At 50.8% G+C, this 23,454-nt stretch overlaps 1 protein-coding gene across 5 annotated transcripts in view; it reads right to left on the bottom strand.

The window, feature by feature from the left end:
• Window positions 1-7: 7 nt before the first annotated feature.
• brsk2a (BR serine/threonine kinase 2a) overlaps window positions 8-23,454 on the bottom strand; it is a 96,468-nt gene continuing 73,021 nt past the window's right edge. Inside the window, exons 8-20 of one of the 5 annotated variants that reach the window (XM_029251684.1) lie at window positions 22,559-22,705; window positions 19,525-19,556; window positions 18,978-19,142; window positions 17,947-18,044; window positions 17,295-17,445; window positions 15,744-15,809; window positions 11,438-11,498; window positions 8,839-9,046; window positions 7,413-7,461; window positions 6,699-6,822; window positions 6,035-6,215; window positions 5,711-5,800; window positions 8-2,834 (exon numbers count right to left, since the gene is read on the bottom strand). In XM_029251684.1, coding sequence (XP_029107517.1) covers window positions 2,611-2,834; window positions 5,711-5,800; window positions 6,035-6,215; window positions 6,699-6,822; window positions 7,413-7,461; window positions 8,839-9,046; window positions 11,438-11,498; window positions 15,744-15,809; window positions 17,295-17,445; window positions 17,947-18,044; window positions 18,978-19,142; window positions 19,525-19,556; window positions 22,559-22,705 — 1,596 coding nt within the window. In that variant the 3' untranslated portion in view covers window positions 8-2,610. The remainder of the gene's footprint in view (window positions 2,835-5,710; window positions 5,801-6,034; window positions 6,216-6,698; window positions 6,823-7,412; window positions 7,462-8,838; window positions 9,047-11,437; window positions 11,499-15,743; window positions 15,810-17,294; window positions 17,446-17,946; window positions 18,045-18,977; window positions 19,143-19,524; window positions 19,557-22,558; window positions 22,706-23,454) is intronic. The other 4 variants (XM_029251685.1, XM_029251688.1, XM_029251686.1 and 1 more) reach the window with 4 other exon arrangements.

Here is a 23,454-nt window from a genome sequence, read left to right as displayed (position 1 = left end):
CATTTACTCATTTATAGAGCTGGGTAATTTTACTGCAGCAACTCCACCCACTACAGTACCAGCTGTCCCCATGTGCTTCCACTGCCTTGGTCTTACTTACCATGAATTGACAGAGTAAAAAGTATCCTGCTGTATAAAAGGGTAAGATAAATGGACATGGCTGCAGCTGACAAGTGTCTGCTGTTTATGTGCACACATTGCAGGTCAAAACAGCTCATCACCCCCCTCGATATTGGATGTCAAGCACAAAATATTTGTTCTCCCAATAAACTTTCAAAGACTAATTTATATCTTCAACGTTGTATTATACACATTAATAATCACAATGAAAATAATAAAAGGTGTGTGTTGCTCAGCCAACTGACTTACCACAGGGAGGTGTGTGTCATTCCCTATGCACAAAGTCCATCTGTCAATCCCAGAGACCCCCTGTGGCTTGCAGAAAGAGGGGGGTCCAGGCTCTCCATGCTAGGGGTGGGGCAGCCATCACTTACCTTGTAGAGGCTGCTGGTGCAAAGGGCGCTCACACACAAGGCTGACACACACCTTGTAACGGAACAGGTTTTATTTGTTATCCACTGCAGTTGCTCACAGTTGTGTTACACACGTGGGGGGGACACGTGGTTCCTGCTCAGTACCGACCCGCCCCCACCCACCCCCGAGGTCCCCGGTTACTGTGTCTTTGTGCCAAAGTACAAAATAGAGAACGTAACAACAGGTATTGCTTTAGTACTGCACCTTGCCCCAGGTTCGAGCAGGTGGCACACGGAGGGGTACAGGGAGGAGTGAATGGGGCCGCCGTGCCTGCGTGGGAAGATGGCACCTGTTCAGGCCTGGCGCAGAGGAAGCATCAGAGAGGGGCTGGGGGGGGGGGGGCGCTGACAGGGGTGGCAAAGCAAAGGTACGGAAATAAAGTGAGAGAGAAAAACGATCGGGCCAAAGTGACACCTTTATGGTTCCATTACAGTCAGTTCATGCAAAGAAAAGCCGTGTCCAACATGCACACAGTAATACAAGGTAAAAGCCGAGAGCAGGGAGTCCCCCCCCTTAAAGAAGTTCATCGTCACCCAAAATCATCTATTTACAAGAAAGGTCGAGGATCCCCCCCTCCCCCCACTATCACATGAACAATGATATGAAACAGACAATAATCAATAGAAGATCATCTCCTCTCACGAGGCTAGTCTACATTCGTAAAGTACTGGTAATTCTTCTTATTTTCCTTTTTTAAACATATACTACAAGTTCTTCCTCGTCACATTTGGGAAATAAAGAAATACCATTTGCTCTTGACATATTTCTCATAGACAAGAAGAGAAGCCCTGTCCTGGCCACATGGACATGAACTCTGTCCCGCGGAAAGGACAAACAAGACAATCTGAGCCAGTGGCTCCACACATAATTCATAAATAAGGAGAGAGAATAAATGGGGGGGAAGGGGGGCAGAAGGTGCTGGAAGGAGACAGACAGAATGCCGTACAAAGGACTGGAATAAAAGCACTGAGTTCTGAGTTACTGAAAGAACAAAACAAAGGAGGAAAAAACAAAAGAAAATCAGAAAAACAAAAGTGAGAAGAGCTCCCAGGTCTGACCTACAGCTGAACATCGCACCACAACTAGTCGTTTTACACAGGAAAAACAACCTGTACAAGACAGCGGCTCATTCATTCGCATTGCGGCCCCGCCCCCTTCCTCCCCTTGGTTTTACAAAGACTCCAGTCCGTGATGAGTCTTCAACCCAAATGTCCACACAGAAGGCGGACAGTAAGATGGAAACGGTGCCAGCAGCCCCCTGCGGTCCACTGTTCATCTCTGTCTGTCGATATTTATTATCGTTACTCTAAGGATTGCATCCCCAAGTTTGTGTTTTGGACTGTGCACGTGTGTGTGTGTGTGTGAGAGAGAGAGAGAGAGAGAGAGAGAGAGAGAGAGAGAGAAAAGGCGATGCTGCGGTAGACCAACAGGGTCTCCATGCTTTTTCTTCAGCTTCTCAGTTTTGCCTCCGTCTTCCTTTGGGTGGCGCTGTGTGGATATCACACACTCCGGCAAGTGGAAGAGAACGAGGGTGAGGGCATCTTCATGAAGTGCTGCTGATGGCCAGGGAGGTGGGAGGGGGGTGGGAGGGGACACGCATCACGATGAAAGGTCCGTCGCCTTGGTAACTGGCCTACTCTCCTGGAAAAGCGCCCTCCATCAACAAATGGCCATCTCGCCTGGTGTGCGGTTAGGGAGCAGGAGGTGGGGCTTAGTATGTTTTCTGGATAATTCCTGGCAGCAGAAACAAGTGAGGTCATCAGAGAGGTGAGCAGGAGGACAGATAAAAAGGAGGACAGGAAAAAAGCACGGCGAAACGTGTGCATGTGCCGTGTGTTATGGTGGGAGGAGCTGGGGGAATGCCCCGCCCACAATCTCTGCTTTTAAAACACCCCGTTTGTTTACATATCTATGTACAGTCAGCCCGTCATACAAAAGGTTCTTTTCGCTTCTCTACATAGTTCTCAAAGTGGTTCTATATTTACAGAGGACTAGCGCCACACACGTGGGTGTTGGGTGGGCGTCACTTTTACGCGCCACGCGACTATTCCGGTCGGCCACGCTCCCTGTCCACGCCTAGGGCTGCTCCGGTGCCCCGACCGGTGCTGCCACCTTGGCTCTGTCTCTGCCTGCCGGGCACTTTGAGTCTCCTCTAGGGCCACGGTCACTGGCCTCGGGTTCGCGTCTCCTGCTGTTAGCGCCGTGCTTGGGGGCGGAGCCAGGTGGGTGGGGCACCTGGCCGTTCTTCTCGTCTGAAAAAAGTTGTTTAATTACGTCAAAGAAGTTACTCAATGGGCTGCCTAGGTACACAGACGGGAAGAGAGAGAGAGAGAACAAACAAACAAATGAACAATGGGGTTCGCGAAAAAACAAGTGGCAGGGGGTGGGGCCAGGGGGGCGGGGCCAGGGTGAGAGCCACAGCTGGGAAAGGGAGACTCTGAGCCAGGGTTCAACACACATGGATCCGGGACACTTCGGGGGGGGGTTGTGCCGCGCGCTGGCCTTTTTCCAATGGGTGGAGAGACAACCTGGTCCATAGTTTGGGGTCTCCTGCCTCTGTGGACCAGGGGCCTCGATTGAACCCAGAGTCGGTGCTACGTGGTCCAGCACCAGAGAGGTAAGAGACGGAGACCTGGTAGGTCTGAGTGACACTTTGGGCTTCATTGCTATGGCTGCAGAGTCTCTGTTTACCACAACATGACCGCAGGAAATGAAACCAATGCGCATGCAGCCCCTGTCCTTCATCCCTGTCCATCTTACACTGCTCTGGTTCTGGTCCTGTTCTTCTCTCCACTTGGTGACAGAGTGTCTTTGTGGTCAGGTGTGTTCAGTGGAAAACACTAACACACACACTTTGCTGCCCAAAGCTGACACAACAATGTCAGTGGGCTCTTTGTGTGTGTGTCTCTCACACTTACACACAGTTAAAAACTGGCTAAAGCAGCAGGGGGCGCAGCGGTGAGAGCTGTCCCCTTCCACTCACAGGTGCTGGGTTTGAATCCCCATCCTGCTGCAGTGCCCTTGATCAGGGCACTGACCCTGATCTGCTCCCGTGTGTCTCGGTGCCTTTGGGTCGTGAGCACAAATACATGAGAATCACGGTGTCTTCAGGTCCCTGTGTTTTACAGCAAGGTGTGCGCTGCCTTATTTTAATTTTATGCCACTTTAAATCAAACCTTTTTCTTGTTGAGCCTTTGTAATAAACAGGCTGGAATAATTTCCTCAAGGATATTTCTGCCCGACTGTCTTCACGTGCTTTTTAACGTCACGTTCCCACAAATTCATCTCTGATATTAGTGCCATTAAACTGGGTTGATGTGGCTACAAATTGTACAAAAATTGTTACTTTTCCGCACTTTAAACGTTATTTACTTTTACTTTCCGACTCTCCGCCTCGAATCCTAAATGAGGGCCACAGTATATACACTGAAGTGAGTGTGAATGGGCAGGAAGTGGCGTAGTGCTTACAGCTGTGGCCTTACAGTCTGAAGGGCCCGGGTTCGAATCCCACTCCTGCCATTTACCCAGATATTTACCATGCATAAAAATTACCTGGGGGTCCAAGGTTGGACTACATTTGCATAAAAGAAATAAGTGGAAAAATATAGCTATATATGTTGTTACTATCCCTGACAGGTTTCAGTACAATAAACGGAATGCAATATTATGTATTATTATTATTATTGTTACCAACAACAACAATAATGTAGTTGCAATATAATTACAGTGATTTCTCCAGGAAAGTGCTCAGTTTTCATGAGATCCTTAAAGGGGTCCGAGGACTGGAGGTCGTTAAGAACCTCTGGTCTAAACCAACACACGCAACCCCTTCCACAATACGACAAAATGTTCCGGACCGTGGAAACAGGCGTCATATTTCATGCGCACTGTCCATCACACACACGGTGAACACACGGCATGAGTTGAGAAACGCTCATTTTAGTCTCCGCGATCAAGGGCATTCTTCAGGAACGCGTGTTCCAGCCACACCTTCTCGTACCTGACACGCAACCGGAGCGGGACTGGGCCGTGGATGATGAGCGAGCCAGCGTGGGATGGCATGTGCAAGGGCGACAGGGTGGGGGGTGTTGACACTAAAAGCCAGGTAACATGAGGTGGAAGGTGGACACAGCAATGTGGGATGTGTGGATGTACCCGGTACCTGACAGCTCCTGATGCCAGTGATGGATTTGGGCTTCAACCCTGTATTATACCATACACTGGCTCCTAGGCTTATTACTGATCACAGGCGGCAGTTGTAAACACTATGGATGCGAGTTGAATCGAGGTGGTCCCACACTCCTATCATCTCTGCCTCGGCTGGTAAACGCAGGTTCCCTTTGTCGCTCAACACACAGATTAACAAAAAAGCATAACGCACCCAACCAGTAACAGTAGGAACCAGTGTACTGTACTTCGCAGGTAGGTAGGGGTGTGTGTGTGTGTGTGTGTGTGTGTGTGTGTGTGCGTGCGTGTTGCCACCAGGGGGAGCTGTTAGCCAGGAGCTGATCAGGCCCAGGGAACGACGCAGTGCTACACCGACAAGGAGACGCATGGGAACACGGGCTTTTCCGTCTCTCTCCTTCCCTCCCTCTTCTTCCCTGCCCGTCTCACTCACTACAGCAGCCCACACCGGGCCTCTTTCTGCGTCCTGTAAGACACTGCAGCGCTCCACGGCGTCGGGTTCGAGCCACACGCTGTCAAATTCTGCCACGGGACACAAATTGGCGATTAAAAAAAACACCTGGAGTTACAAGCCCTGAGTTGTCTTGGACGAAGGCATAGTCCAAATAAACAAGAAAACAAAAACACAGATAATTCCCACTTTTTTCCTCACCTCCCTATTGCCCCCCAACACCCACAAGAGCTATGGGGGGATTTGTTACCCACAAACCCCCGCTAAGGCACCAACTCCACCCTCCAGCACGTAGATGTCGGGCTCAAGTCAAGTGAGGGCCATGATGACCCCCCCGGCAGTGGAAACCCTGGGCCCTGAGGGGTGCGTGATATGCAGTGTGAGACAGCGAGCGCGCCCCCTGTGGGCGGGACGCCGGCAGTGCAGTGTGGTGCTGAGCAGAGCGCAGTGGCATGGGGGGAGTGGCAGGGGGGCTGGGGGTGGGCAATGCATGCAGAGGATGCTGTGAGGGCAGGGAGGAGCGAGTGCGACCCCACTCACCAGAGAGCTGCTGCACCCCGGGCTGGTCATGTGTGCTCAGCAACTGCGCCTGGATTGTCTCCACCACCCGTTTGAAGCGTCGGCTGGGACCTGCAGTCGAACCACATTGTTTCAGGTCAGAGAGCGGTTTTCTGTGGTCAGTGTGGACGGATCACCTTGGCTGGGCACTTTTGTGGGCTCCCTGGCTTTTCTGCCCAGGTTCAGTTCATCTGTCTCACACAGAAATGTGGTCATCTGGTTCCCCTGAAACAGACCCCCGCAACTGGACACTTTCTCTCGCACTCTCGCCGGCACATCTCACCCTCCCCCCATCCCCACAGCTACCTGAGAGCAGTGTGAAGGTGACTGAGTAGATGCCGTTCTCCTTGGTCGCTGCACCGCTTTCGCTGTAGGTGATGTCCACCTGGAACTTGACGGGCTTCTGGAAAACAGTGGGTCCCGCAGTGGACTTGTACTCGGCCCGGAAACTCGTCTGCGAGATCACGCTGTGGCTCAGGCTCGGGATCTGAGGGCACAGAGTGTGGGCCGTGGAAGCTCCTTCTTGGTTGAGCATCGTGCAAGACCCTTCCGGAAAGCACACCTGACAGCAGCCTCATGGGAGACATGACTGATAAGTGGGTGTCCTCCATGTGCTCAATTGCAACAGAAGCCTCAAAGTGTCCCAGAGCAGCAGAGTCTGGTGGCTCTACTTAACCGGATGTCAATGTCACTGATTCCCACCTGTCTAGAGGACATCACTGTCAAACCCGGGGAAATAGAGCGAGGAAGGAGTGGGGCTCAACCCACCCCAGACATGAATGTAGAACATTTGCCTGCCTGTCAGTAATAACTGCTTATACAGTGCAGGTGGTCCAGAGCCTATTCTGGAGGCACAGGGTGTGAGGTGGTACATCCTGGAGGGGTCACCAGTCCATCACAGGGATCGCACACGCACACACGCACGCACTGTGCCGCGGTTCGAATCGCACGCGGCTGAGACGGGCCTTACGGAGAGGAAAGCGTGGACGATGTCCGCTTTAATGGAGCTCAGCGGCTTGTCCTTGATCACCACAAAGATCTGCTCCTCCTTCTCCAAGTTGATGAAGTTACCAAACCAGGATTTTTTGGCAAGTCTGCGAGGGAGAAACAACAGCATCAATCGACCTCTGGACCTTCAGACTTACTGGAGGAGAGAGAGAGAGATTGTCACCAAGTGGCATCACACACTCCACACACACACACAACTCTTCCATTTCCCGCATGCAGGACTGTCTGGGGTTCCCCAGGGAAACACAGCACCAGGAAAGGAGTACTGCCACAAACATAACATCGCTGTCTTGTGGCCCCAGTGAAGCTCTCCTGAAAGTCCAAACCGTGTGTATGTGAGAGACGTGTGTGTGGCATGTCGCTGCGATGGGATGTGAAGGCCCCACAATTACATTTATGCACAGTTGCAAGTGTTTACATCACCCAGTAAACAGAATGCGGTGAAAAACTGAATTTCATGACATTTAGCAGAACTGGGGTGTGTGTGTGTGTGTGTGTGTTTCCATCACCATCCCAGACGTTCCGACTACTACCGCCCGACACTCGGCTCCAGCAGGAAGTAGGACACTATAGAAGAAGTTGGACTCACCTGAGAAATGAATACTCAGAAATCACCTGGTCACGTACACCGGTAAAAAACAGAGTAAGAAATGTTTTGGCGGAGCAGGAGACTCACTCTGGGGAAGACTCTGGAGTCAGACTGGACATCTCCTCCTGTGTGGGAACTGAAAGGAGAAGAAGCCAAAGATTAAGGACTTATTGTATCCTGATTTTTTATTAATTATAACCTTTATTTGGCCAAAAACTTTATTCAAACTGACTTACAATGTTACGTAATCAATTTTACACTGATTTAGCAATTTAAACCACAGGGTAATTTTTACTGCATCAGTGCAGGACAAATACCTTGATCAAGGGCACAATTAGCAGGAGTGGGATTCGAACCCGGGCCCTTCAGACTGTAAGGCCACAGCTGTAAGCACTACGCCACTTCCTGCCCATTCACACTCACTTCAGTGTATATACTGTGGCCCTCATTTAGGATTCGAGGCGGAGAGTCGGAAAGTAAAAGTAAATAACGTTTAAAGTGCGGAAAAGTAACAATTTTTGTACAATTTGTAGCCACATCAACCCAGTTTAATGGCATTAATATCAGAGATGAATTTGTGGGAACGTGACGTTAAAAAGCACGTGAAGACAGTCGGGCAGAAATATCCTTGAGGAAATTATTCCAGCCTGTTTATTACAAAGGCTCAACAAGAAAAAGGTTTGATTTAAAGTGGCATAAAATTAAAATAAGGCAGCGCACACCTTGCTGTAAAACACAGGGACCTGAAGACACCGTGATTCTCATGTATTTGTGCTCACGACCCAAAGGCACTGAGACACACGGGAGCAGATCAGGGTCAGTGCCCTGATCAAGGGCACTGCAGCAGGATGGGGATTCAAACCCAGCACCTGTGAGTGGAAGGGGACAACTCTCATCGCTGCACCCCCTGCTGCTTTAGCCAGTTTTCGACAGCGATCCAAAGACACCGCTATGTCAGAATGCAACACGTCCTTACCAAACCTGCATTCCTACTATATTTTTGTTATGAAAAGTTTTATGCAACTAAATTACTTAATAAAAAGTTTGGAGTGATTTAGTTGCACGTTTGCATTCAGCTTTTTCATTTTTTAAAAAAATTTTGGTAAATATAGTTTAAAAATAACGCACAAGACTGAAAACGCAAATATTTGGCCATCCAAGGTCTGGTCATGCATTGAACCACTGAAAAATTTATTACTGTTATTACTGCTATTATTATCAATGTTATAATGTAAATTTTTCTCCAAAGTTACTGACATGGGGTTTATACCCTAAGCTACTCCCTCACACTGGTACATATTGATACAGGAGGGAAATTTTTACTGTATAAATTGAAACTAAGTACCTCGATCAAGAGTACTAGAGCAGGAGGTGGGATTCGAACCCGGGTCCTTCCTTCTGGTTGGAACCCTAACCACTACGCTACATGTGAGCCACCGTGAGCGTACAGGTCCACAGCTTTATCGCACATATTTGCTCTGCCCCCTTTAATGCCACATCCCCCCCACAATACCTTGCAGTTTCCTGCGGTGGAAGCGCGGCGATCCCAGGAAGCTGTTCTTGATGGAGTTGAGGCGCGTCCTCCAGGGCATCCCGCCGATGGACGGACTGGGGGGCGGCGTGGGGCTTGGCGTCCCCGACGGACTCTCCTTCGGGGTGTGCACCGGCGTCCCTTTGGGTGTGGGGAGGGGGCTTCCGCGGGGGGAGGGGTGAGGGGTCACCTGTATGACGGGGATAGATTTGGGGCTGCTGTCAGTCCCAGGTACGGGGTGGAAGTGGTGCAGCCGAATGGGGGGCGCAGGGCCCACTGGCGAGAAGGGCACCGAGAGCTGCAGCGGCACTGCCAGGGGCGTCCGGCGCACCTGGGGGCTCCCGGGGCCACGGGAAGAGGAGGGGTGGTAGGGCGTGCAGGGCTCCGACCTAGCGGCCAGAGGGCTTGTCACGGCGTCGGGGAGGGGGTTCGACCGCGTGGCATGAAGCGGCTTCTCGGCCACTTTGGGCTTGGCGGGGAGGGTCTGGGTCTTGGAGTTGAGGGGAGGGGACGCGGGTGCCGGCGGAACGGGATCGGGGGTGAGGGCCTCTGTCCGGACAGGGAGAGGTTCCGGGGACAAGACGGGACTGCAGCTGGGGGATGGGGAGAGGTCGGGCGACTGCGGGGGTGCAAAAATCTTGCGGGCAGGCTGGTGAGGCGGCGCACGCGCAGAGAATGATGGCGTTGCGCGGGCAAGATACACCCACACACACGCACACATGCACACACAAAGCGGCGGGTGGGGCACAGAGCAGGAGCGGCAGGAGTGCGGAAAGGGAAGACAAGAAGAAACATGCAGTTAGCAGCAATGACACGGAGCGGACAGACCGGCAACATCCACACACAGGTGGGAGGGGACTGAGCGAGGCTTCTTACTTGATGATAAGACGGGTGGAGGAACAGACAAATGACCCCACACCCTGTTCAGTGTCATACCTCTCAGAAGGGGGTGCGGCGAACTCGCAGTCTCACATCTCTACCCTCCCCATCCCCAAATTGCAGTGCATCCTCGTGGCCACTATCGGAAACATTTTCTGTGGTCCCAGCATTTCGTTTATCGACTTCATCTCTCATTAAAGTCTAATTAACGTCAAGCTGAGAGCAAAGAGGAGGACAAAAGAATAGAAAAACACTGGGACGCCTGGGGTTATTACCTACAGCCTTCAAACGAGTCACACTGCATAGCTTCAGCGCTGCTTTATTAATAAAAATACAGGACACGAATGGCAAACAAGCGTGGGGTCGCGGTCCACAGTCCATCTCAGATAGGACACGAGTGCCTCACAGGGCAATCGCGCACGCACGCACGGGCAACTGAGAGTCACCAATGCACCTACAAACATATCTGGAATGTGGGAAGAAACCAGAGCGCACCTGGAGGAAAACCACACATACACGGAGAGAACATGCAAACTCCACCCTCCTTGAGTCGCATCTGAACGCATGACCAAAACACAGCCAAGGAGCCATAAGGCAGCGGCACTACCTGCTGTGCCATCCAGCGGCAAAGAACAATTGGGGACAAAAATCCTGCAAAGTGACTTCCTGCAGAATGAGCCAGAACTGAGTGCAGAGACGGGCCGATGCATTATTATTTGGAGAATAAAAACATGATTCGCTGTAATCTGTTATGCACCACTAGGCGTTTCCCTCGGCTTTGGGTACGAGACTGGCGAGACGACTGGACCCCACAGATTCTCCGTCTGCGAAAAAAGGGTTTGGAAAGAATCGGCGCAATCTTCGACTATAAAGCGGCAGCGGGGGGCGTCGCGGGGACTCTATCCAGGGTCAGTGGCCTTTTCAACCGAGATGAGCGACCCGGAAAAGTCCCCCACAGTCCTTGGTTAACAAGTGCTGAAGCATGTTCTGATGGGCTCTGCCTCCATGCCAGTCATCAGACCATCTAGAAGCTTCCGTAGCATGGGGAAACCCAGATTCACAGTGCAGCGACAATGCCTCACACACACATTCCGGAGTATCTGTGTGCATGGAATTCATTCATTGTCATATTCAGTATTCATTCATCGTCATTTATCTATCATAATTTATCCATTTCTGTGGCCCTTTCTGCTAAAGTCACTTACAGGGTGACATTTGTAAAGGGCAGCTGACAGTAGAGTGGTTGCATCCAAGGGTCACAGGTTCAAATCTCACCTACTGCTGTAATACTCTTAAGCAAGGTACCTACCCTAAAATCAGTTGGGTAAAATGAAACTACGCAGCAGCATAAAAGGATGAATAATGGTATACTGTAAGTCGCTTTGGAAAAAAGCATCAGCTAAATGAGTAAATGTACCATATACTGTTTATATGGCAGGGTAATTTATCCTGTTTTTCATTTTTACTATAAAATTAATGGTAATTACTGTGGTCAACGGTACAAGAGCAGGAAATGGGACTGGAACCCGAGTACTTTGTCTCTGCTGCAGTAGAGGTGCGGAGCCATGACCGATGGACCGCGAGCCACGGACAGGGTTTACCTCGCTCTGCGTGCGTGCGCCAGGGGACCGTGCGCAGCCCCCTGCTGGAGGAGGGCCCAGGGGCAGGGCTGAGGGGAGGGGCTACGGCAACATCCACTTACCCGCGGGCTGCTGAGGGGGCTGGTGGAGAGGCCGGACGAGGCTCCGCTGATGGACCGCGACCTGGGGGGTTGGAGGGGTGGGGCACACACACCGAACCGTTAGAGACAGAGCAGCAGCAGCCGCGGCAGCAGTGACAAGTGCGGTCATTCTCGGTGAGCGCTGACTACAGGGGACCCAGGGTTCGAAGCAGCTGTCAGCGGTTAAGCAAGGAGAGGAGATCAACCCTGTGACAAGAACACAGAACTCGTAAAGTGTCCAGCTGAACCTGTGGACACCGTCTGACGGCAGGTCATCATCAGTCAGGATGATTCCCTCTGCGGCCCATCCTCCTACAGCCCCGGACTTTACAGCAGTAAACTGGCGCTCTGCGCCGCCACCAACGCTGCAACTCCGCATTGATGTCACAAAACCCGTGGGGGTGGGGCTGATGGGCAGGAAGGGAGAAGGGACGCTAGGAATGGTCAAGACAGAGCCCCACCAGCACCCTTTTGTAAATAACAGTAACAACACAAGGGTAAGTCAAGAAGTATCTAATTTTTTAGTATAATGTTCATAAATGTTTCTACAAAAAGTTGAAAAAAAATCGTGTGTACTTTTTGTCTTACCTTTGTAATAACAAACTAATAACATTTATATAGTGCCTTTAAAAGCACTATATAAAAATCAGCCCCAGAGCACTTTATGGTAAAAATAAATATGTACAGAGTAATAAAGCAAAAATATATTATTAAAAATAGCATAATAAAAAGTTACATCAAAGTAATATAAACAGAAAATAATAATAAATGTGGGATAAATGAATGCAGGATGGAGAACGTGTGCTGGTCACAGTCATAGTGCCTGGAGGTGCCGGGTTCGAACTGAGCACACCAAATGACACTGAGTGCATGAATAAGACCAAAATTCAGAGCGACTACAGTATGCGGGATGCGATCCTGGGACGCGAGACCCGTGCGGCGGGGTGGTCGACACCAAATGACGGCAAATATGCGGGTCTTCATTCTCTTCCATCGTTCAGCGCGGACAGAATTTGGATATCAGGAGCTCTGCACTGTTCAGTCCTGCCCTGCATCTTCGCCATCATTATTATTGCTGACTTTATTACATTTACACGTATTCATTTAGCAGATGCTTTTGTCCAAAGCGACGTACATCTCAGCAAAAGTACAATTTATGCATTACATTGAGAGGAGGAGAGACAGCTGCAGACATGTTATTAATTATATTTATGTGGCCCTTTGAGAAAGGATCAAAGGATTGACAATGTGAGCTGTATACAGGAATCTACTTACACTGATTTGTCTGTTTAAAAAGCAGGGTCATTTTTGCTGAATCATTTCAGAGTACTTTGATCAAGGGCACTAGAGCAAAAGGTGGGATTCAAACCCAGGTTCTTTGCAATGTTGTGGCTGGTTGTAACCGCTGCGCCTTTTGCTGCCCCATAGTCTCTCACAAATGATGCAAACATAGTATAACTTAATATTATATATATATATATAATAAACATCTATTTGTAAATATAAACATATATAATATATAAATCTATGAGTTCTTTGTGCCACCTTTGAACTGAGTTTTCCTGAATTTTCTGGAACCCCCCCCCACTGGCTCAATAATTGAGAGTGGTGGTGTTGGGGTTGTTGTGGGGTGTCTATAAGAAGTACGGTATTCCCCACCTGCTGTGTTTCTCACCGTGCAAAGCACATAGGTGATACACTTCTTCCCTGACAAAACCAGGTACTGTACACACTTCCTGCTTCCTACTTCCTGTCACATGCACAGTCTAGACCAATCACAGCATTGATTCCGGAAGGTCTAATATCACAAGTACAACAGATTCGACACAAACTTTCAGAAATAATGTAACCATATGAACATTAACTTATTTAAATCATATAAACAGTTTTTATAACATGATTATCCTTACACTGTGGTAAAGCGCAGTTTACAAATGGGAGCGCAACGCTGGCACTGATGCTCCGAAGATGATTCACTCTCCTTCACAAGTCTTGCCGCCAGTTTTATTAATTTGGGTAAGTGACAGAATTCAATAATTTTGCGACAAATATTATTCCAAAAAAAGTTGGTGTTACAACTGTCACGCGTGAAAAATAAATTTTATTTTGGTTCATTTTTAATTTGAGGTGACACTACTTCCCATCCAGGAACCTTTTTCTTCCCTCCATTAATAATAATGGGAATTGACCCCATTAGGCGAGTCATGGGGGTACTTATATTTTTTCCTTTTGGTTTTTTTTTTTTTTTAAGTGGGGAATGAAAGCAGTATAATTGTCACCCATCAAATCTCGATACTCTTCAACAAACTCAAGCACGCTTTCATTTTTCATTTACATTCCATCAACCTCTCGTGCGTCTTTGTCTTTTGCTGCTGGACCGCAGAGGTTCGGTGCTTTTAATCAGGTTTTCAGGTTGAATTATGAGTGAATGCACGGGCTTTTTGTTAAAAAGAAGATTGAAGCAATGAATCATATTTAAATATACACGGTATATCGCCGCATGTATTTACGCGGCTTGGCCCTGCGACTTAAACAGGCACCTTCGGTTCTGAGATGATGGGAAAACAGACGGCTGGTTATTGGACAGCGGTTTTGTGCACAAAGGAAGAGGTGTGTGCACACGCACACATGCACCTTGGTCCAAACCCCAAACAAGGTCATTACAGAGAACCAGGTGTTCCTACAAGAGCAAAGTGTACAAATGGAGAGGAGGATGATGGGATGCGAATGGCTAATGGGTAACACACTAAAGAACAAAAAGGGGGTCAAACACATGACGGAGAAAGCAAAAACCGGACAGAGGGAGGGTGTAAACCAAGGCGCTCCAGCTATGACGAAAGACAGCAGGATAAAGATGCAGGGGGACCTTTTCTGGAAGCTTCCGTCAGGCCAGGCCACTAGTGTAACCGGATGCACTTCACGAGGCTGAAACGGACCGTCGGGTTAAAGTGAGAACCCACGAAAGACGTCAAGGTATGTTTCCATGTTTTGTCACGTCTCGGCCAAGCAGTGAAGCCCGTCGTCACGGAAACGCACACAAGGTCAACATCACAGCGACTCATCAGCAGCAAATTCTCCCATCGGGGGGGGAAACACAGATTCATTTGATCCTTAATTTCCTTCATTGATTATTTTTTCTCTCTCGACAAAAGAGTGTGTTCCGTTTCTCACCGCACGGAATTAATTGTAATGTGGAGGTGCGCTGTGGAATTTCAAAAACCCACTTCCTTGACGCAAGGTCAGCTCCAGCAAGAGAAATGTCCGTGGAAAGAAGAGTGAAGCGGCAGAGAGGAGACATTAATCTCAGATACATGCACGCACGCACGCACGCACGCACACACACACACACACACACACACAGGCGTGCATCAATGCGATGAGAGGAAACCAAAGAGAGAACGAGAAACAAGGAGATTAACCCAAAAGCGGAAGCGCCAAGGGACGGAGCGGCCGACTTCAAACACAGGGAGAGAACGGCGAGACAAGGAGGATGAGATGCTCTTGATGCACGCAGAGGGTTGAAGGCATCACCGTGGGGACAAAAAAGCAGCCTCCACTCCCGATGGAGGAAATGGGACAGTCTTCCCCAGAAGGCAAAGCAGAGGTATGGCGAGGGCCCCCCGACCCCACCCCACCGACCACCTACAGCGTCCGCCCTCCCGAAAGAAACTACGGGCTCCTGAGGGATCCTGGGAGGGACGCCAGTCCATCTCAAGGCAATCGCACACACTCATTCTCACACTAAGGGGAATTCAGAGTCTCCAGTCACCCGGAAATACACATCTTTGGACTGCAGGAGGAAACCAGAGCACCCGGGGGAACCCCACACAAGCACAGGAAGGACATGCAAAGCCCACATAGTCCAAGATGAACTCGAACCCACAGCTCAGAAGCTGTGAACCACCAATGTTACCTGTTGTGCTGCAGCACCACTGAAAGCTGTAGAAGACAGACTTGGATTTCGGAAAAGCGAAGCAAAACAACCGCACTGATCGAGGGGGAATGCCTGCGAGGTCCATAGTTCGAATGGACAAAGCGGACGCATGCCGTGGACATTAAGACCCATCAGCACTGCGGCACACGAGTCCTCTCGCCTCTTTGACGTCTGAAATAACCGTTTTCTCCCCCCCACCACCATCTTCACATTGATCTGTTTCAGCAGCTGTTGGCGTCCAGTCGAACCATGGGCCAAGCCCTGCGCGGGGGTTTCCGTCAGGCCACACTGCATCTTTATGCCGCAGGTGATGGGGGAGGGGGAGGAGCAGGAGGCGAGAGAGCGACTGAGTACCTTTCTTCTTTGCTGTGTGTGGAATTGGCGTCAGTGATATCCAAGCTTTTACTGAACACAGTCTTACTACAGCAGGAGACATAAAGCGAACAGAGAGTCAGTGAGAACCTGGTCACGTGGACGGACACACACACACACACACACACACACACACACACACACTTTCTTCTAGAACAAGGACCTGGTGTTTGCTGCAAAGTTAACTTTAGATGGTTGTGTGTGTGTGTGTGTGTGTGTGTGTGTGTGTGTGTGTGTGTGTGTGTGTGTGTGTGTGTGAGAAAGAGAGAGCTCTCTACTGACAGATGACGTCAGCATCAGAACATCCCAGCATCACCACCAGAAACAGAAACGCATCATATGAATATTATTATGTATTTATCTTAAGTTTTTATGCAAAGCCAATAAATTTCCCTTTTATACAGCAAGGTCATTTTTACCGTACCAAGTCAGGGAAAGCGCAATACCTTAATCAAGGGTAATACAGCAGGAGGTGGGATCCGAACCTGGGTCCTCTGAGCAGAAGCTCTAACCACTGCACCCCCTGCTGTTTTCCCCACAGCTCTGATGATGACCTGATGAGTTAGACAAATGTGTAAAAGGGAATTTAACTCATCCTGTCTTTGCTTTTGCCAGACTGAAATACCGATTGCAATACTATCAGCGTGTGTCTGCAGCGCTGCGACCGCCAATCAGTGAGGTGCGTTAACCGCGCAGGTCGACGGCTGAAAAACTCGCGCTCTTTGTGTTCCTTTCTCCACGTTCACACACACTGTGTCTGCTCGCTCTGCCAATCATCTACAGTGATTTTATTATGACAGCACAGATATGATCACATCCATCCACCCACTCTGGACCAGGAGGAAAAAAGGAGAAATGAATAAATAATAAATGCAATAAATAATAATGGGAAAGGTGTCGCGACCTCCTGATTGGGGCCCGATGGACGTGGACACGAGACACCAACTCGATATGAGCTCCTGCCATCAAATACATAATTAAAAAAAGCACAGCTGTCATTTCCATGAGTTCGAACCCTGACCGTTTATGAATATGAAAGATCTCTCTGCCACCCCACCACCTGGATTCATAATTCGGGTCTTTAATATAATATCAGCAGCTGGTTGAATTGGAGTTCACTGCTTCCAAAGAGACCCCATCCAGCCTTTGTGACCAAAATAGCAAACTGATAATAATGATCAACTGACTATATTGATAATAAACTGTGAGTAATAAATGCAATAATTACCGTAATAAACTTTTGCTCACTTGTGTAGCCCGGGCTGGACGTTGGTCAACGGGTTATCAAGCACACGGATTGATGAACCAACGAGATGAGCTCAATAGCGAGAAAGCAGGTGGGTGGTGCAACACCTCCCGGGATCCATATCGACTTAAAACTTGTGACTCGGGAATGGGCGGAGACATGAGGCCCCCCAGTGAGGAGCACGACTCGTGGAAATGACACGCTCCCAAGAAGTGTGGAGGTTGGGAGGTCGGCATGGCGACCGTGCGTACGGGCACACGGCGGAGGGTGGTGTCGGCCCGCCGTACCTCTGACTGTGCTGCGCCATGTCGATAGCCCTTCGGGCCGGAACCGGCGACCCTCCGTCCGTCACGCTGAGCACCTCCATGGACTTGCGCTCCGGCCTCCGCTTGCCGTGCCGGTTCAGCATGGGCGAGTCCACGCGCTTCCTGGGCGGGTCTGCGGAGCGGTCAGGTACGGACAGTGCGTGTAGGGAATCCAAATGTGGGCGGGGCAAGTGATAAAGGGGCAGGGCTACAGCGCCTGACTCGGGACAACAAAGCTCTGAGCAGCTGGTTCTCCGGGTCCGTGCGGTAAATCACCGGTTATGCCCAGTCGGGCGACTGATCGATGAGCCGAGGGACTCGTCAGTCGGGGGCCTGCAGATCCACGTCGCTCGAGCCTGTCAAAGCGGCTGCGGCTCCAAATAATTACTGTACCTCCAAGGCTACGTCCGATAAAATGACACCTATAATGGTATTTAGACGTGCGCTGATGTGGACGGAGATTAATTATTACACAGATAATGCCCCCGGCGCAACAAGACATCAGCATCCAGAGTGAGAGCTCAGTAAATGAGCTCCACCGCATTGTGGGAGAGTGAACCCGGTTCCTTTTCATCGTTTCCCTTCATCGGCGTGCAGTCATGGAGAAACCCCCGGGAGAAAATGCCCCTCCTACCTATTTCGTTGCGTGGGGGGAGGTTCTGGTCCTCTTGGCTGGGGTACCTCTCCTTGCGGTCCAGCAGGAGGAAATAAATCATCTTTTCCTGGTTGTCACTAGAGGGGGAACAGAAGAAAGGGTCACACACAGGATGCATCAGATTCAAGAATAGAGACTATTATTATTGATTTATCTATCTTTCAGCACTGGCCCCTTTAGTAGCTTTTGAGAAGTGGAATGGCAAGACTGGACTCAACTCTTACTAAGAGTATTATTTTTATTATTGTGTAAGTGACACATTTCTCCAAGACAACTTACAGTGTGGAGCTTGTGTTCTAAACTACTTGCAGTGAATTACCAATTTATACAGCAGGGTAATTTTTACTGTATTAAGTCCAGGGTAAGTGCCTTGAATAGAGATACTACAGCCCGAGGTGGGATTAAAACCCAGGTCCTTTGGGTGCAGGGTGGCGGAACCTGCTGCCCTTCTAAGTTCCATCATAAACACCATCAGGACTGTGGGCCCAGTAACCTGGGGTGAAAAGTCTATCATCATGTTACATGTATGGACACAGTGGATGGTTCCGGAAAACATTCTGCCAGTAACTATGAATGAATGTGGGAGGCAAGCAGAGAGCCCTGGGAAGACGGGCATCGTGAGCGTGCCAAGGACAGCTGGCACCAGTAAGCATTAATGGCTTTTTACGTGAAAGATAAAACCCAGCAGCGTAACCATAGCGATAGAAGACGTTCTGCTAAGTCAGCTGGGGGGGGTGGGGGGGTGGGAATTGGCCAACTTCCTGCTGCGTGCCGCCACAGCCCAGGTGCTTCAGCTGCAATCGTGGACCATCCATCACAGGCTGTAATGAGCGGCAAAGACACGGTGCCGGCACTAATTGCGCTACCTTTCAGATGATATATGCCCCCCCCGAAAGCAATGTCGGGAAGATCCCTGGGATTGGGCGGTGGTATTGGGTCTCTCTTCTAGGTGCCGCTACAGTTTGGGTGAGGGCACGGCTCCCCTCGATGCCCCACCTCCCTCCACTCACTCCTCAGACAGAAGGTCCTTCATCAGTTTGTTTTTGTCGCGGAAGCAGCCCAGAGAGTGCATGCTGTCCAGCACGTCGGGGTCGATGTCCTCGGCCGACGGCAGCGTACGGATAGCCACCTTCCTGGGAATGGGCTGCTCGGGCTCTGGCTCGTTCTTGCCCCCTCTGGCGGGAGAACCAAACACGCGTGTTTTCGGAGTTACACATCTACGACACAAAGCAATCGGCTGGAACCGGCCACATGCCTCTTACCGGACTGCACGCCATTTATAACGTCACTGCCGAGCGTGGCTAATGCGGGGAAACCAGATTTGTCTGCACCGACCCGCGACCGAGGCGCCCTCCCCGATCGCGGCGTTTCTAGAAAAGCGGGCGATGGTGCACAGAGAGACAAGAGTCTCCTCTCCGGGGCCCCCAAAGCCCCGGGGACGACAGGCCGGCTGCACCATTTGTCAGAGCCGTCAGAGCCCCCGACACAAACCCCCCACCCCACCTCCCACACGCACCGCACACATTCATCACTCGCGCACCGGGGGGGTGTACTTACATGTACCACGTGTGCTTCTGGATCTGTTCTAACTGTACGGACAGCAGGGCGGCGGCGGCGAGGCACAGAGGAGACAGAGAGGGGGGGGCGTTAAATGAGTAGCAGCACAAACAACCGCATCAGCTCCCGACCACAGGGGGGCGCCCCGTCACCCTCCCCGCTGTCCTGGCACACACATACAGGAGGCACCATTTCCTTTTGGACGACAACTTCAAGTAGGAGGGGATCAAAGGGAACGAGCGATGCGATCGAGGGCATGACGCGGTTTTTGAGCGCGGTCGCTATCAGCCGAACAAAACTGGACACCCTGGCGGTCAGAACACACAGCGGGGGGGAACCGCAGTCCTCCGGGCGCACAGAGAACTCGATCGATGTCCGATCGATGCAAATTGGATGTACACAATACCTAGGGTGGTGGTGCTTGAAATTTTGTTGGAAGCCTGGGGGGGTGCGGGGAGGTGGGGTCTGGGCAGAACTCGTTTCAGCCTCTGGAACCCTCGCTCTGCCTTCGAGGTGGGGGAGGCAACAACACCATGACCAATTACGGTCGAAAGAGGACGTAACCACACAGCAACCTGCAGAGGAGGAGCATCGATTACCTCCATAACCGTGGAGATGACCGCCTTCACAAGAAGGGAGATTGATTGGTTGCTGCACTCAATCAGCAGAACGGCAACACGCAAACTGTACATTGGCTCCTTTTTAAATTTTTTATTTTTTTTTTCTACAAACTGTTAACCTTTCGCTTATCTGTCGTCTAAAGTTTCTGCCTGTTGCAGGGTAAATACGACCTGCGATTCCACATCCAGCTATTACCGGGCAGTGGAACCGCATTCATTCAACTCAATGCCACGGTGTTCACAGCTCGTCTCTGCTCTCTCGCTCACTTTGCTGGTTTTAATGTAGTGTAAATTTAATAGAAATGTGCAAATGAAGTCACTCACATGCACATTCACACACACGAACAAATCGAGTTACAAATGGACTTGAGTCCCACATGTGTTCACAGTTGAGGAGCTGCTGTACAATAAAGGGGAGGATTTTATTAAAAAAAAAAAAAAAAAACCACCAACATAAAGCCCCTTGGTGTCCACCCAGCCCTACAGTAATTTACTCTGATGCACTGAATCGAATCAGTCGGGTTAATTTGTGCTGCTTCTCTCCACACCACTACGGTGGGAGACCAGAGGGTTCCGGCAGCCGCCGCTGGGCGTCCATCTGAGCGCTCGGAGAGGCGCGCTGCAGAAATGAGAGCAATTAACGGCTGACAGGACGGCTCCCTTTTACAGGGTCTGTCAAGGGCGTTTACCACGGTGCCAGATAAATGGGACTGTGTTCCATCCTGATGTCTCGCACCGCTGTCCAGGGCTCCAACAGGCCTGGAGCCAGAGCGCTCAGCAGGAAGGCGGCCGGCAGCCACAACGAACCCGGAACCTTCTCTCCAACCTTCCGCACCCGAGTCCCAGAACGGCTCTTCGCTTCCACCTCCCAGCCACAAGCAGGACTCGTTGAGTGAGACTCGGGAACGGCGCCCCCCTTTGGTAGGTGGTGGGTTTGTAATCTGGCAGCACAGGCGATGGGACAAAATGCACTCATGGGGGACTTTTCCATTTTGTTTGGATGGCGGTTGCCATGGCGATCCCTGATCCAGTTATGCCAAATCTGCTGTGTGCAAATGAGAAAGAGGGTGGAGAAACGGGCTACTAATTTTAGAACCCAAACGGAATTATTCTCCACAAGCAGTAAGCTGCTTTTTAAAAAAATCACTCTGCAAGTGCATGATATCGGGGGGAGGGGGGGGGGGCAAGCCTGGGGGGTCGGAGGGTTAAAACAACGCGAGGATCACGGAGCAGACCAGGTGGCGACATAAACGTGAAGAATTGCTTTATTCTGATAATATTTTAAGTCTTCAGTCGTGTCCGGTTTCCATGCTGGGGGAGCTGACGGAGGGAAGGTTTATCTTGGGACCGAGATGAGTGCGACCCATAGGTGGCGCTGTTGGACAGGTCTTGGGATCAGATCCCGGCCACAGGGGGCAGGTGGAGCGATGGAGGTATTTACAACAGGAGGAGGCCACAGGCTACAGGGAGCCATGCTGCTGCTGAGCCCGGAGCAGACATTTAGGCTGTTGACAAACACATTGCACCCCATCACACACTGGTGCTGGATTCTAGAAAATTCCTAAAAGGCCCAGACAACATTCTGTGGGTCGCCACTGTCAGAGGCAAAGTGGGATGACAGACTGAGTCACAACTTGGCCTTTGTCTCGTTCTCTGGATGCAGCATGACGGGGATGGGATCGGAATGGGTGTGCGGGAGGCGTCAGGGAGCTCTTCCCCAACATGCCCCTGAACGTCCCCCAAGCAACGTCACTGAGCACACACCGATTCCCTCACGGTCCCTTCCGTTACCGACATTTTACCTGAATCCTAAACAGTAACCGAAGACCCGCCCCTTGTCCCCGCCCACTTTGAGATGACAGCGTGATGCATAGTCCAGGGACACGGAGCTGAGAGATCGGCATTCATACAAGGGCAGTGTTTTGCTATGGGGGGGGGGGGGGGGGCAGATAAAGGCTCCACCCCCTGCTTGCATTCGTATTTATTTCTTTATGCAACACTATTCTCAAAAATAATGTGAGGTTCGTACGTACACTGATTTACCCATTGACAGAGCAGGGCAATTTTTTTGCCGTATCAGGGCAGAGTAAGTACTTGATCAAGAGCACTAGAGCAGGAGCTGTGATTGAAACCCAGGACCTTCGAGTACAATGGGGCAGCTCTAATCACTACGCCACCTGCTGGCGATGAAACCACAACGAACCTGTCATTTCAACACAAGTCAGAGATTCCTGTCCAAACACTTATTTTTTCCACATTTCTCAAGACAAATAATCAACGGAGGTAAAACGTCAACATTTAAAGTGACGGTGATTCATGCTGCAAACATGGGCGGTCCCTGGGGCGGTCCCTGAGGCGCTGCTGCCCCCCCCCCCCCCAGTGTCCAGCAACGGGACTGCAACCGTGGCGCTAACCGTTAGCCGCTTGGTGGCATCCACCTCGATCATCCCTCGGAGGAGGTTCTGACAGTCCGGCGGGATGAAGTGCGGCATGTGGAAGACGCCGAGCTTGACCTTCTCCAGAAGGTTCCGCAAGTTGTCATCATCGAAAGGCAGCGCCCCCTGCAGAGTAAAGAGCAACACGGATAAAGTGAGGCGTACGCGGCGTCGTTTACGGAAAAGGGCCTCCTGCTTTCCACGTGGCTTCGTTAAAGAGATTCCGCGGCCGAATTTGCCGGCAGACGAACGAATGAAAAACTGCGGCAAACGGAAAGCGGCATCGCTGAGGATCGGCTCCGTCTCCCATCTGTGTCACATCAGAGATGGTGAAGATTCCCGACGCAGCACAGCGGGTAGCACTGGTGCCTCACAGCTCCCGGCACAGGGTGCCAGACTAATCAGGTACTCCCTGGCCGCAATGCCAGTCCATCACAGTATATAAAGGTCTGTACTGGGGGACACTTCATTGAGTAATAATTTGGGGGGGTCATGAACATTGTCTGGGTCCTTACTGGGAAGCGCAGAAAGAGCATCGGAGATGGAAAAGAGCACAACCGCCGCATCGCTCGAGCTCAGGTCCGTGCCAAGGGAGCACCGCCCCCCACCCCCCACCTGAGGGACACGCCTCCCGCGGGCAGCCCTGTTTATTTTTGGGCCAACACCCAACGCTGCTCTGCATGAATATTTCATAAGGCGAACAGAGGATGGGGGGCATGGAGGGGGGTACAGGGAGCGCTGTCTACTGGCAGGAAGCCCCGGGGGCGGGGGGCAACGGAGACAGCACAGAACCCCAGAGGAGTCCCTGCCCACCAAAAGTGTGTTAAGGCCACAGCGATCACATGACCAACCCCTCAATTCCTATGAGTGTGTGG

This window comes from Scleropages formosus, chromosome 5 (assembly GCF_900964775.1).
Source record: "Scleropages formosus chromosome 5, fSclFor1.1, whole genome shotgun sequence".
In the NCBI taxonomy this organism is placed as follows: Eukaryota; Metazoa; Chordata; class Actinopteri; order Osteoglossiformes; family Osteoglossidae; genus Scleropages; species Scleropages formosus.
Note: the sequence above shows the minus strand (reverse complement) of the source record. Positions and strands in the feature narration are given on the sequence as shown.